This window comes from Leucoraja erinacea, chromosome 10 (assembly GCF_028641065.1).
Source record: "Leucoraja erinacea ecotype New England chromosome 10, Leri_hhj_1, whole genome shotgun sequence".
Classification (NCBI taxonomy): Eukaryota; Metazoa; Chordata; class Chondrichthyes; order Rajiformes; family Rajidae; genus Leucoraja; species Leucoraja erinaceus.
This window is the reverse complement of record NC_073386.1, coordinates 45,639,976-45,654,122: the sequence shown is the minus strand read 5'-3', so window position 1 is coordinate 45,654,122 and position 14,147 is coordinate 45,639,976. Positions and strand designations below refer to the sequence as shown.

The 14,147-nt window shown below is 43.5% G+C and overlaps 1 protein-coding gene across 1 annotated transcript in view; it reads left to right on the top strand.

The window, feature by feature from the left end:
• Window positions 1–2,526: 2,526 nt before the first annotated feature.
• The window catches only part of pde4dip (phosphodiesterase 4D interacting protein), a 364,533-nt gene continuing 352,912 nt past the window's right edge, over window positions 2,527–14,147 (top strand). The window contains 1 exon segment of the mRNA XM_055642108.1: window positions 2,527–2,762. Coding sequence (XP_055498083.1) covers window positions 2,542–2,762 — 221 coding nt within the window. The 5' untranslated portion in view covers window positions 2,527–2,541.

Genomic DNA, 14,147 nt, shown 5'->3' with positions numbered 1-14,147 from the left:
TACTACGGGAATATGTGAGAGTATCCATTCTGAAAAAAATAATGAAAAGCAAATTATCATTTGAAAAGAGTGAAACAACAAATGGCAAAATGTTGTAAATCTGAGGGTCTAACGGCATGAAACACGAAAGCGTGGCTTGCACATTGTAGCAAGTGGTCAGTAATGATGGAATGTTGGTCTTTATTATGAGGGTTATGTAGTGTAGAGGTCGGGATCCTCTGATGCAATCTTGAGCAAAACACAAAAGGCTGGAGGGACTAAGTGGGTCAGGCCGCATCTGTGAAGGGAATGGACTTTTGTATTGGGATCTTTCTTCAAACTGATGGGAATGGGGGGGGGGGGGGGGGGGGGGGGGGGGGGAGAAAGCTGGAAAAGAAAGTTGGAGGCAGGCCAAAGCCTGGCAAGTGCTAGGTGGATCCAAGTGATTTAAAAAAATAATTTGGTTGCAGGTAGAGCATGTGACAAAGCCTAGAGGTGAAAAGGAGACAATCTATATTACTAAAAGTCTGATCTTGACCATGTCCTGTTGTTCTGAATATTGATTTTAGAAAAAACGCTGCCACTTGCAGCTGTGATTATTGGCCATCTTACTCAGTCCCCCTCTGCTGCGCGGGACGAGAGGATTTTTCCCATTGATGAAAAATAAAAGAGTTATTAGTGTTTAAAAAATGTTGAGATTCTCTCTCCTGAAGGCCACACCCCTTCTGGAGGGACTATTAAACCCGGATGTGTTGAGTGCCTCAGTTAGTCTCTGCAAGATGGGGGAGCAAGAGGGTCACATCTCTCAGTCTGAGCTGTGAATAACACTGAACACATGTCTACTAAACTGTGAGTGGCTTTACTGACCTGTCAGTGCCCTCAATGTGGTTTGGAAATGCTAAAGCTGTGTTGCCTTTGATTTGGAAATGCTAAAGCTGTGTTGCCTTTGGTTTGGAAATGCTAAAGCTGTTACCTAATTAAAATTGCCTTGCCTAATTTAAGTTGCCGTGCCCAATTAAAGTTGCCTTGCCTAATTAAAGTTGCTTTGCCTTCTATATAATTAAAAGTCTAATCTTGACCACTTCCTGTTTGTGCTTTATATTGATTTTAGAAAAAACACTACCAGGTACGGCTGTGATTTTTGGCCATCTTACTCCAAGTCCCCCTCCGCTCATCAGGTGCCGAGGATTTTTCCCATCGATGAAAAATAAAAGAGTTATTAGTGTTAAAAAAATTGAGATTCTCTCTCCAGTCAATCACGCCATGAAGGCCACGCCCCTTCTGGTGGGAGGGGGGAGGGACTATAAAACCCAGAAGTGTGGACGTGGCTCAGTCTCTGCAAGATGGAGGAGGGAGAGGTCACGACTCGCTGTCTTTAGTGGCCTTGCACACTGCTTGAAATGGTATGAAACTGCACTTGAATTTGGTGGCCTTGCACCCTGCTTGAAATGGAATTTCAAGGAATAGCCGTGAGTGAACTGCCAGCTGTGAATGAGTGAGCTGTCAGCACAACAGGCTTGAGTGACTGAGCCGCCAGCCCAAGAATCCGTTTGGCTCACAATGTCCATACTAGCCCTCTGGAAACCAGTCCCTTCAGCCTACATCATCCATACTAGTGCTCCAGAATGACCTCCCCCCCCCCCCCCCCCCACTGGCCACCAATATTGGAATATTGCATTGGGGGACCCGCCCTCCCGCGAGATGCTGGGACCCAACGGGTCCCACTTAGTCTAGTATCAATTAAAATGTAATCTAAATGTATCAATATTTTCATCAATATACCCCTCTCCTTTGTTATGATTTTGTGACCAATCAACTTCTAATTTAAGAAATAACAAAAATGTATAAAATCAACACGTTAAAACTGTGAAAAAAACTATTTCTTAACATTAGAGGTGTTGGTACGCCGTATGGGCACAATAAAACACTGTCTGACATGACTAAAGGAATTTCGTAGCTACAGAAAAGCACACAAGGTGCTGGAGTTACTCGGTGGGACAGGCAGCGCAAGGACGGAGAACTGTCTGGAGAACAAGGATAGGGTTCGGGTCGAGACCCTTCCCTTTCAACACATCTCTGCAGCAAACGTCTCCCTCCAGATTTTCTTCCTGGTGTAACACACCATTCCAACCTTTCACAGCGATCTCACTTCTCCCTCACGGGGCTTGATTATTACTCCTTAAAGAGCAATTGTACAAAATAATAAAAGTGTTACTTATTGAGCTAGTATACTAACTATTTCAAATGTTCACAGTTATGGTATATTTCAAGGGACTATGTAAATAAATTAACTTGTTTGCAAACTGGACTAAAGCTGGACTATATTCTGGAACATATATATTCTGATTGTTATGTTGCCTCTTAGTTACTGATGGCCAGGTATCCCTGAGTTTTGGTGAGTGGTGGGCTGATCTTTAAGGCAGGCGGAGAGTGAGGGTGTTTCACTGCCCACCTGCCAGCAGCTTGCGGGGGCGCGCAGACAGCTGTGACCATGGGGCGGACAGAACGAAGCCCGGGGAGCGCGCGCCCGCCCGCCCAGCCGCACGTGTGCGCGCCTCGCTCATGACAGCTGCACACACTCTCACACACACACAACCCGTGCCCCCAGCTCCTCCACCAGCGCCCAGCCATGCCTATTCCCCACCCCATCCTCCACCAAAGGTACCAGATGGATTAACACACCTCCGTTCTCCGGATGCCGCAAGAACATATTCCACGCTGACAGCCCGGGGAATGGATTGGGCTTGGAAAGAGGATGAAACTTGGAAACGCAACGTGGAAAGGTAAGCACGTTTCTTTAAAAAAAAAAACAACGCAAGAGCGGAGAAGTCGGTTTGAACGTTGCCTCCATCCAGCCTCCGGCGATTGATAGTCAATGGAATGATGACCATGTTTCGTGTGGATCCAGTTTCCAGATTGTAATTTCGGCAGCGATCCAAGGGCTTTGCTGCAGTCCCTGGCTGTTCATTCCTGTGGTAGAATTTACCCCCTTCTCTCTTTCTGGGAGGTTGCATGCGGAAGCTTGTCTCGTAATAGTCTTGCTTTTGATTACCCTGTGTCCAAAAGCCTCCGGGCATTCAAACCCCCCCCCCCACAATAAGTACATGTACGGTACAATTTCCCCATGCAACTCTGTCAGTTTGTACACCTAAGGCTACATATGCCTTCGTTCCTCAGAATTTCATGGAAGCGCTGGAGGGAATCATAATTGATTAATTTATAATGGAATGTATTAAAGGTCATTTCAAAGTTGAACATTTGAAATAGTTGGTACGCTACTTCAATAAGTAGTATTTAGTATAACTGCCCTTTGGAGAGTAATAATCAAACCTCATGAAGGAAAAGTGACACCTCCCTGAAAGGTTGGAATGGTGTTTTATACCAGGAAGAAAATCTGGAGGAGCACTTCCTGCAGAGATTTTTTTCCTTTAGTTTACTCAGTTCATACATTCTCAAGGACCAAAGCACAGGGCAGAACAAGTGTCGGTTTTAATTTCCAGATGTAATTTTATAGAAGAAATCAAGACTATAAATACAGAAAGGTGTTACATAATATACCATAATATATTGCTTGGATGTTTGTGTGTACAATTTACCCAGAAACCTAGATGAAAAAACTATTTCTATGTTATAGCCAAGGTTCTATGTCACACTCCCAAGGTTGAAAAGAGGAAGGGAGATGAGTATAACCCATGGCTAAAGGAGGAAAGGCAAGAAGATGTCAGGAAATGGCCATAATTTTGACACCATGGGAATAGTAATCTGGATTTTAACACTAATGCAACATTAGTTGTAATATAACAGCTGTTCTTCTCAACCTTTGACTCTACTGGATACTTTAGACCAGTGACAAACATGTTTGCTCTGGTGTTGATTTTGTATTTGATGTGGATTGGTTGGTTCAGCTGAGTGCAATTTGCTGGATTGATTCGATTTGGCTTGTGCTTTAAAATATCCCTGCAGTAGTTAAGACCATTGTCCCACATAATTTATCTTCATTTTATGAATCTAATTATAATGGAAGACAAACAAACTTGTTACTTGCAGAAGCATTTTGCTATGAGTGCAATGATAATATTTCATCCATAAGTTAGGCTATTTTGCTGAATTTCTTCCTCTGATTAATCACTTAAGCGACTGACATTACCATTGATTTTGTCCTTAGTTAATACTAATTCTCTCCTAGTTATCTACATAAAATATAACGAGGACACTGAATGTAACAGTTGCAGAAATACGGATGCAATACATAAAACATATTTTGTTCTCATTACAAAGACACGCTGATTTAACTTGAATATGTTTAGGATACTTTATGCTTTCTTTGTTTTTTTGATATAACGGAGCCATAAAGTAACTCAATCCGAAAATGGCTTAATGATTCAAGAAGAATTTGAAATAATATTCCACATACTTCACCCTTAAATAGTCTTTAGAAAGAACCTATTTGTATCATATTCATTTCAAAGTTTAAAAAAAACTTTTTGAATGCATTTCCACAAGTTTTTTTTTGAATATTTCCTGGTTGGAAGTTCCAGCCAAGGAACAATTATGAGGTTAATTTTTAATTTGCTTCATCATCTTCTTGCGTATGGCACGCCGGGTTGATTGCATTAGTCAAAACAGGGCGGACCACGTGAAGGTTGCAATCTTCCACCCCCTTAATTTCCTAATACAGCATAAATCTAGCATTTTATATTGTGTATCTGTTATAGACACCAATCAGTTTTCATTTCTATTGAAATTAATAGAATGACTCAGAGGTTTTTTTGAAAAAATGGGATATTCAACACAATCAGTACGCAATGACGTTTCTAATCCACATGAACAGAATTTGTTAGTAATTTCCATGCTGCTTTTAATGTCATATGAAACTAAATCCCTACTCAGTGTACAGTTGCTCATAGAAATCAATAATTTGGCAACAAAGCAAGAAATAAAGATAAAATGCAGAAGTATTCTTTATATAACAAAGCTAGCTTTCTGAAAACATGATGCTAGGGATATTTTTTTAAATAATTATTTCTGCAGTTTAAAATCTGTCCTTTATTCATCTAACTCTCTATCTTTCACAGTTTTTTGCCATTTGAGTTTCAGCTGCATATTTGACATAACTCATTCTAGCTTTTTTTCCCCAAATGACTAATAGGCTGTGTGAATAGAACCACTCGCACAACACAGCCCTGGAGATCTGAGCTACTCAGAGGTACACATTGTGAGAATCTGCCAGTCATTCCTACTCTCTACATCTTTCCCCGAACCAGTTTTAAAAATATTTTTGTTCAACTCCATGCCTTTGAAATTCAGTTTCTTAGTAGCTTTGGAAAGTATTTTCTTGTATCCACCCACTGCATTTATCCTTGCAACCTTATCTATTATGAATCCAAACGTCTTGTCTCTATCAAAAAACTGTTTATAATTCTGAATATGTGGGAGTTCCGGGTACGTTTATTCAATCTTATAATTTAGCACACTATGGTCAGCTGTCACTTAGGGGAAGAATCATCATTGTAGTCTCTTCAAAACCATGTTTCTTGAGTAAAAACAGTGAATAATGGCAATAAGTGGGTCAGGAGAGCCAAGCAAAGTTAACGTTTCAGATCAAAGACTTCACATCAACTGTTATTTTAAATGAAACATCATTTTTTAATGGAGAGCTTTCATGTTTGAATGCTTATTTTTTTATTAGACTTGGATTTTTATATCTATACCCAAGTGATTTATGTACTGGGATGCATACATCACATGGTTTCTCCAGTTTTTAATCTTTCCCCATGAAGAAAATGTTTTAATTGACCTTTATCAGATTTTTATCTTCCCCAGATCAAAAATGGATTGCCCCACATTTTTAAGAGATTGACCTCCATCTGGCATGGTTTCATTCATTTACTTAACCTTTCTGCATCTCTCTATATCTTTTGGTCTCTAACCATTGAACTTATTCCTGACAAATTCCTCGTATGTTGCAAAACATACTTGGCTAATAAAGTACTATTATGATTATGACATGGTGCTGTCTGCAAATTAGGAAATGCAGTTCTGTTTTGCTTGATTTAAGTCATTGTTATATGTTTACAACCTGACAGCCCAGTACAGTTCTGTAGTACTATCAATCAGTACAATCAATCAGAGAGTGTCGGGGATTGGGGTGAACTTTATTCTGAGGGGTATTGGTTTTAATTTTTATTCAGTTTCCCTTTTACCAATGTTATTTTGTTCATTTCCAAAGTATTTTATTTGCATATAATCTGCATTAACTATTTTAAGTGCATCCATCTCTGATGGACCCGTGTTCTCATGTACTATTTAAGAATGTATTTCAAAAATAATGAATATTGCTAGCAAGTTTTATTTTGATGTTCTCTTTATGCACCTCTTATACTTATTTAATATATTTTGTTGATTAAGTATATACATTTAATTGTGCCTGGAAGATTTCCAATTTTCTTTGCATTTGTGTATGCCTTTCTACTTAAACTGATGCTGTCCCTTACTGCGTTGTTTTGAGCCTGGATGCTCACAGAGTTTCTCCTTGTTGGTAACATAATAGAAGATTTTGTATAACATCAAATATTTATTTGGTGGGTATGTGTTGGAGGTGATGAAAATGTTGGAGGATGATGTGCTGGATGCAGAGGCTGGTGGAGTGAAGGTGAGGACCAGGGGAACACTATCCTTATTGCATCGGGGAAGAGGGTGAGGATGAGCAGTACTATGGGACACTGAGGGAAGTACGGTGGCGTTGCGGTAGAGTTGCTGCCTTACAACGCTTGCAATACTAGAGATCTGGGTTCGATCCCGACTACTGGTGCTGTCTGTACTAAGTTTGCACGTTCTCCCCGTGACCGCGTGGGTTTTCTCTGAGATCTTCAATTTCCTCCCACATTCTAAAGACATACAGTAATGTAGGCAAATTGGCTTGGTGTAAGTGTAAATTATCCCTAGTGTGTGTAGGATAGTGTTAACGTGCGGGAATCGCTGGTTGGTGCGGACTCGGTGGGCCGAAGGGCCTGTTTCTGTGCTGTATCTCCAAACTAAACTAAACAGAGGAGATGCAGGTGAGTGATCCACCTATGACAGCAGGGAACAAATTTACTAATGATAGACGACATCTTGAATATCCTAGAATGGAAAAACTTATCTTGGGAGAACATGCGAAGCAGATGGAGAAATTGTGTGTTGGGGATAGTGTCTTTGAAAGAGACAGGGTGGCAGGAGTTATAGTCCAGACAACTGTGGGCGAAGGTATGTTTGTAGTAGACTTATAGTAGATTCTTTGACATTTCCGCCACCTTGAACATGATCCCACCATGAGTCACATCTTCCTGGCCCCACCCCTTAACACCTTCCACAGAGGCCACTACCCACATAATTCCTTGGTCCACTCATCGTTTCCCACACACCACCCCTTCTCCAGACACTCTCCTCTGCAATAGCTGGAGATGTAACACCTGCCCCCGTGCCTCCTCCCTCACATACATGCAGGGAGCCCAGAAGGCCTTCCAGGTGAGACGGGCTCACGTGCACCTCCTCTAACGTCATCTGCTGCATTTGATGTTCCCATTGCGATCTCCCTTACATCAGCAACACCAATGGTAGACTCCACAACCGTTTCGCCAAGCACTTGAATTCTGTCCTCCAAGGCCAGCTAGATCTCCTGGTTGTTAACCATTATAATTCCCCTTCCCATTCTCATACTGACCTTTCTGCCCTGGGACTCTGTTGCCTGAGTGAAGCCACATGCAAACTGGAGGAACAGCAGCTCCTATTCCATTTAAGTAGCTTACAATCTAACAGTATGAAACTTATTATCAATTAACTATTTACGTACCTAACCGACAAACAACCCCTTCCTCTTCTGCTCTTTTCCCCCTCCCCTCTTCCTTGTGCCCCACCTGGATGTACAAATATCCCCCCTGCCCCTTCCCTTCCACCCGCATTCCTTCCTCTGGGTTCAGTCGCCCTTCTATCCTTATCTCCCACCTTTTGTAACTGGCCTTTGTCCAACGATTTGCCCATCAGCCTCTCACCTGTATCAATCCGCCAATCCACCCCCACAACACAATCAGTCTGAAGAAGGGTCCTGATCTGGAGTGTCACCGATCCACATTCTCCAGAGATGCTGCCTGACTTGCTGAATTACCCCAGCACTTTGTGTCATAAATTTCTAAATAGGCATTATCTTGTGTACTTTATTAATAAAAATGATGGAGGGAGTATTATTGTAAGGCTTGACATTAAACATGTCAATTTACATTGTTACACAATTACTTACATAATTTGCAATAATTAGAGTAGTTGGGATGACATTGCTAAATCTGCTTTGATCTTTAATAGTAATTAAGGTGATCTTTTGGATTTAATTGGAACCTGAGGGGCAACATTTTCCACACAGAGTGTGATGGGTATATGGACGAGCTGCCAGAGGAGGTATTTGTAGCAGGGACTATACAAGGTTTCATTGACATTTCGACAGGTAAATGGATAGGAAATGTTTAGAGGGATAATAGGCAAATGAAGGCAGGTGGGACTAGTCAGTCGGCATCTTGTCGGCATGGGCAAGTTGGGCTAAAGGGCCTGTTTCTGTGACTCAGATCTGAAAATAAATTCTATTAAAAATATATGTCAGCACATTTGGCATATAAGATGTAAAGTGTTGAGTAATATATGTACAAAATGTTTAAGAAGGAACTGCAGATGCTGGACAAATCCAAAGTAGATAAAAATGCTGGAGAAACTCAGCGGGTGAGGCAGCATCTATGGAGCGAAGGAATAGGTGACATTTTGGGTTGAACCTCGCTGCCTCACCGGCAGTACCGACCTGCGCCGCCTCACCGACAACGCTGATCTGTGCCGTCTCACCGGGACTGCCGATCCTCGTCGTCTCACCGGCCATCCACTGACCAGGACTTCCTACGTTTCGCCCGTTGACCCGGACTCCACTCCCCGCGGGCCTCCACCATTGACTCTACCGACCCTCGCCACTCCACCGCCCGCCAGCAGGCCGCAGCCATCGCCTTACCTAAGTCCTGGGCTAAGCACCAGGCCTGAAGTCTCCACGCTGCAGTCTTACACCATGAGGTCTGACTGTGCTGGGTTCTAGTGCTCCCCCCCAACACAGGGAACCTCAGTGGTCGTTCCACTGGGTCTTCCCCTTCCCCCTCAAACCATGTGACCCCAGCTCCTTCCCACCCACACTACAGTCCTCATACCTCCCTCCTCCCTGACCAGCCACCACCCCCCTACCAGACATCGCCTTGACCTCCATCCACTCACCTGCCTTCCTCCAGCCCCAAATCCCATCCTTGCCGTGTGTTCACCATCCCCCCTCACCTCCTCTCTGATACAGAACAGTCTGTCCTCAGCTGAGGCCTCGCCTTTGTTCCTCTCCGTCCCCGCCTCAATGAGTTCCGTGTCAGCCACGATGTGGAGCTCTTCTTCCGTCGCCTCCACATCCAAGGGAAGGAGTCCTCACCCCCTAGTAATGACCGCGTGTCCCGTCTCCAAATGGACTCCCTCCTCTTGGACTCCCCCTCATGGCCATCTACCTGCTGTAGATCTTTTTATTTTAAACTGCTAGTGGGACATCAACCGCCTCAACTTCTCCACTCCCCTTTCTCACTCTAGCCTCTTCCCCCCCCTGAACGTACAGCCCTCACTCACTCTGCAACAACAGATTTGGTGATCAAACCTGCCGACAAGGGAGGTGCCGTGATGGTCTTGCGCGCTGATCCCTACAAGTCTGAGGCCAGGCACCAACTCTCAGACACCTCCTCCTACTTATCCTTGGACCATGACCCCACAGACGAGCACCAGGCCATTATCTCAAACACTATCATTGGCTTCATCACTTCCGGCTCCCTGCCCTCCCAAGCCTCCAACCTCATGGTTCCCCAGCCCTGCACAGCCCGATTTTACCTTCTCTCCAAAATCCGCATACCTGACTCTCCTGGCAGACCCATTGTTTCTGCTTGTTCTTGTCCCACGGTACTTATTTCCACATACCTCAACTCCATCCTATCCCCCCCCCCCCCCCCCACACCCCATTTTTAAATCCCTCCCCTACCTAAGTCAAAGACTCCCCCACCCTCGCATGTTTCTTCGTCTCCTCCATGACCTCCATTTTCTAGGCCTCCATTCTGTCATCTTCAACATTTTTGTCCAGTCACTCTACCTGAACCATTTCCGTCATCTCCCTACTGTTTCTAGACCTCACTATCTCCATCGCAGGTAACAGACTAATGACCGACATCTACTACAAACCCACTGACCCCCATGGCTATCTGGACTACACTTCTTCCCACCCCGCTTCCTGTAAGGACTCCATCCCCTACTCCCAATTCCTCCATCTACACCGCACCTGCACCCAGGATGAGGTGTTCCAAACCAGGGCATCGGAGACGTCCTCATTCTTTAGGGAACGGGGGTTCCCCTCTTCGACTATAGGTGAGGCTCCCACCAGGGTCTCTCTATACCCTGTAACCCTGCTCTCACCCCCCCCCCCCCCCCCCCCCCCCCCCCCCCCCCCCAAGGGCAGAGTCTCCCTTGTCCTCACCTTCCACCCTATTAGTCGCCAGATACAACAGATAATCCTCCAACATTTTTGCCACCTGCAACGGGATCCCACCACTGGCCACATCTTCCCATCTCCTCCCTTTTCGGTTTTCCGCAGAGACTGCTCACTCCGTAACTCCCTGGTCAATTCATCGCTTCCCACCTACACCACCCCCTCCCCTGGTACATTCCCTTGCAACCGCAGGAAATGCTACAGTTGTCACTTTACCTCCCCCCTCGACTCCATCCAAGGACTTAAGCAGCCTTTTCATGTGTGGCAGAGGTTCACCTGCATCTCCTCCAACCTCATCTATTGCATCCGCTGCTCTAGGTGTCAGCTGCTCTATATCGGTGAGACCAAGCGTAGACTTGGCGATCGCTTCGCCCAACACCTTCGCTCAGTTCGCAACAACCAGCCTGATCTCCCGGTGGCTCAGCACTTCAACTCCCCCTCCCATTCCGAATCTGACCTTTCTGGGCCTGCTCCGTGGCCAGAGTGAGTCTCACCATAAATTGGAGGAGCAGCACCTCGTATTTTGCTTGGGTAGTTTACACCCCAGTGGTATGAACATTGACTTCTCCAATTTCAGGTAGTCCTTGCTTTCTCCCTCTTTCACCCTCCTCTTCCCAGCTCTCCTGCAGCCCACTGTCTCCACCTCTTCCTTTCTTCTTCCCGCCCTCACCACCCCCACATCAGTCTGAAGAAGGGTCTCGACCCGAAACGTCATCTATTCCTTCGCTCCATAGATGCTGCCTCACCCGCTGAGTTTCGCCAGCATTTTTATCTACCTGTAATATATGTACATTCTCTTTTTAATAATCTTTAATCTGTAATCCATAAATAAGAGGGATGAGTTGTCACAACAAATTATTTTGATTTAAAAATTGATCTCGCAAGTGAAAGCAGTATTTTACAATTTTAACATTTCATGAGACAGCAATCAAAATATGCATAGTAATCAGTTGCATATCATCACAAACATTCCCATATTTACAGATAATGCATTAAACATGGAAAAGAGTTGGAATTGCATCCTTCCAAGGAAAGAAAATATATATTTTTTATGATTAGAGGATTTCCTTTCTCCTTGGTCACAATTGAAAGATGAAGGAAAAGCATCATAATTATTTTTTGACGCAATCTGAGAAATCAACAAATCGGCTGAAGATTCATTCATTTATGGTAGGTACTAAGCGGTATAAGAGAAAATGTGCCCAGGGAGATAAATAATTCAAAAATGGTGGCCAATTAAGCAGCTTCTGGACTTCCTTCCTTCCTGGAGGTACTATTACCAAGATAAGATTTCATATATCCCATTAGCCAAGTGAGTATTGTCAGACAATTCAGCTGTGGGCAACATTGATTTTGAGCAATCCTGTTATTGTTCAATATGCTTTCCAGTTCATTGAAACATACTTTTAAATTCTGTATGATTTTAAACCATTCCCTAACATAGGACATAGGGATTAGTGCTTGTGCTCTTACCTGCTTAAATCAAGTTAACAATACCGGTGAAAAACCATCCCTATGATCTCCACAGCTAAGCCTTTCTGAGTTGATGCCTTCAAGGAGGGATTTTCTATACCATTGATAAATAGGGAGCGTTTATAAGGATTTTAACTTTGTCATCCCCCATTGATTTTCTGTATCTTGTCTTTTTGTAGTAGTTAGACTGTGTGTAATATGGTATTATTATTATAATCTTATTTATATAGCACATTTTTAGTCAACTTGCATTGACCCCAAAGTGCTTCACATAATTACATTACATTTACACACAGGCAAAGGTGGGTGAAGTGCCTTGCCCCAAGGACACAACGACAGTATGCACTCCAAGCGGGATTCGAACCGGCTACCTTCCGGTTGCCAGCTGAACACTTAGCCCATTGCGCCATCTGTCGTCCCACTGGAATACATGGGCCGCAGTCTTACATTGCCAGCAATTCTGATTTAATCCTGACTACCCGTGATGTTGGTATGTTCTCCCTGTGACCATGTGGGTTTTCTCCAGTTACTCCGGTTTCCTCCCACCTTCCAAAGGCGTGCAGGTTTTTAGGTTTATTGACCTGTAAATTTTCCCTGCTGTATTGGATGCTAAACTGGGATAACATTGAATTAATGCACTGGTGATCGTTGGTCAGCGTGAACTTGATGGGCTGAAGGGCCTGTTTCCACGCCGTATCTCTAAACTAAACCTCCCCCACCCTCCCTCCCTCCTCACTCACAGACTAGCCTTGGTATTTTAGCACATGCCATATCAAAACTATATCATCATGGCAGTCCACATGTGGTTACATTTTCATTCCAATTGTGAAAGGTAAATCTCCATCGGACTCAATGTAACTGACTCTCATTCTAATTACTAGGATGTTCTGTGGAATTGACTCCAACGCCCGTTCTCTTGAACCAAAATGCACAAAGCAATCTTATGTTCTGATACTGATGATATCTCAAGAAAATTTGAGTAACTTTTTTGATTTGAGTTACTTTTTTTTATTTACTGGTGCAGTTGAAGAAATTGCCTCTCGTTGGTAATACAGTTAGTGAACACTATGTTGCACCTCAAAAATATCTCAAAACCCTTCACATACACTCAGCAAGCAGCGTGTGGGACATTCCCGGCAAGTAATCCCGGCTCATCGCCGTGGTCCGATGACTGAGCGCTCGACCAATGATGGAGGACTCGCCCGATAGACCCGGCTCGCCCATCGCCGACTCTGAATCAGTCCCGATCCACTGGTGTTGATGGGAACCACACAGCAGAGAGCAATGAAGTGGACCAGCAAGAGCAATGGGGAGGATGAGAATTAAAGGGGGGCCAGTGGAGGGCTGCCGAGAATGAAGGGGGAACTGGCAGGAGAGGGGGAGGGGGAGGGAGAGCAGCTGCCACGTGCGGCGGCAGGCAGTAGACTGCATTTTAGGTATTTTTTAACTTTGTTGGAGCCAAAACGTTACGACATTTGTGTACTGCCTAGGTTGTCTGCAAAACAAAGCATTTCACTATACCTAGGTATTCCAGGTATAGGTGACAATAAAGTATCATTAATTAATTCATTATTATTCATAAGATAGATAACTTCGATTCAGTAAAAATCATTGACTTGAAATCTCTTTTTGTTATTCTATCATCAGACTTTGCTTATCACCAGGGTAGTTTGACCGAAGGTTTGATTATTGACTGATAAAAGCCTTATTCCCCTCCATTTTGGAGGGATTTGAACTTCAGAAGTCTTATCGCAGACAAACTGATGATTTCCACCAATTCATATGTTATTTTTGTTTTGTTACCTGTAGAAAATTCAGGAATGTTAAAATATGCTGCATTTAAAAAGAATATTTTTGAAAAGCAAATACTAGAATAATAATATGCATTACCGTCGGACATATGTTACAAAAGTCTGATACTTTCTGTTATCTCTTAGCAGGTTATGCAGTATCAATGGAAAGTCTATTTGATAAATATTTTAAGCATTGATTCTCATGTTTGTAAAGTCGTCACGACTGAAACAGTGTATTTGTTCATTCCATGGATATAGCCTGACCTGAGTATTTTCCAATGTATCTTTTTCCATATCTTTTATTACATTTCTCACACCCGCAATGTTTATGTTTT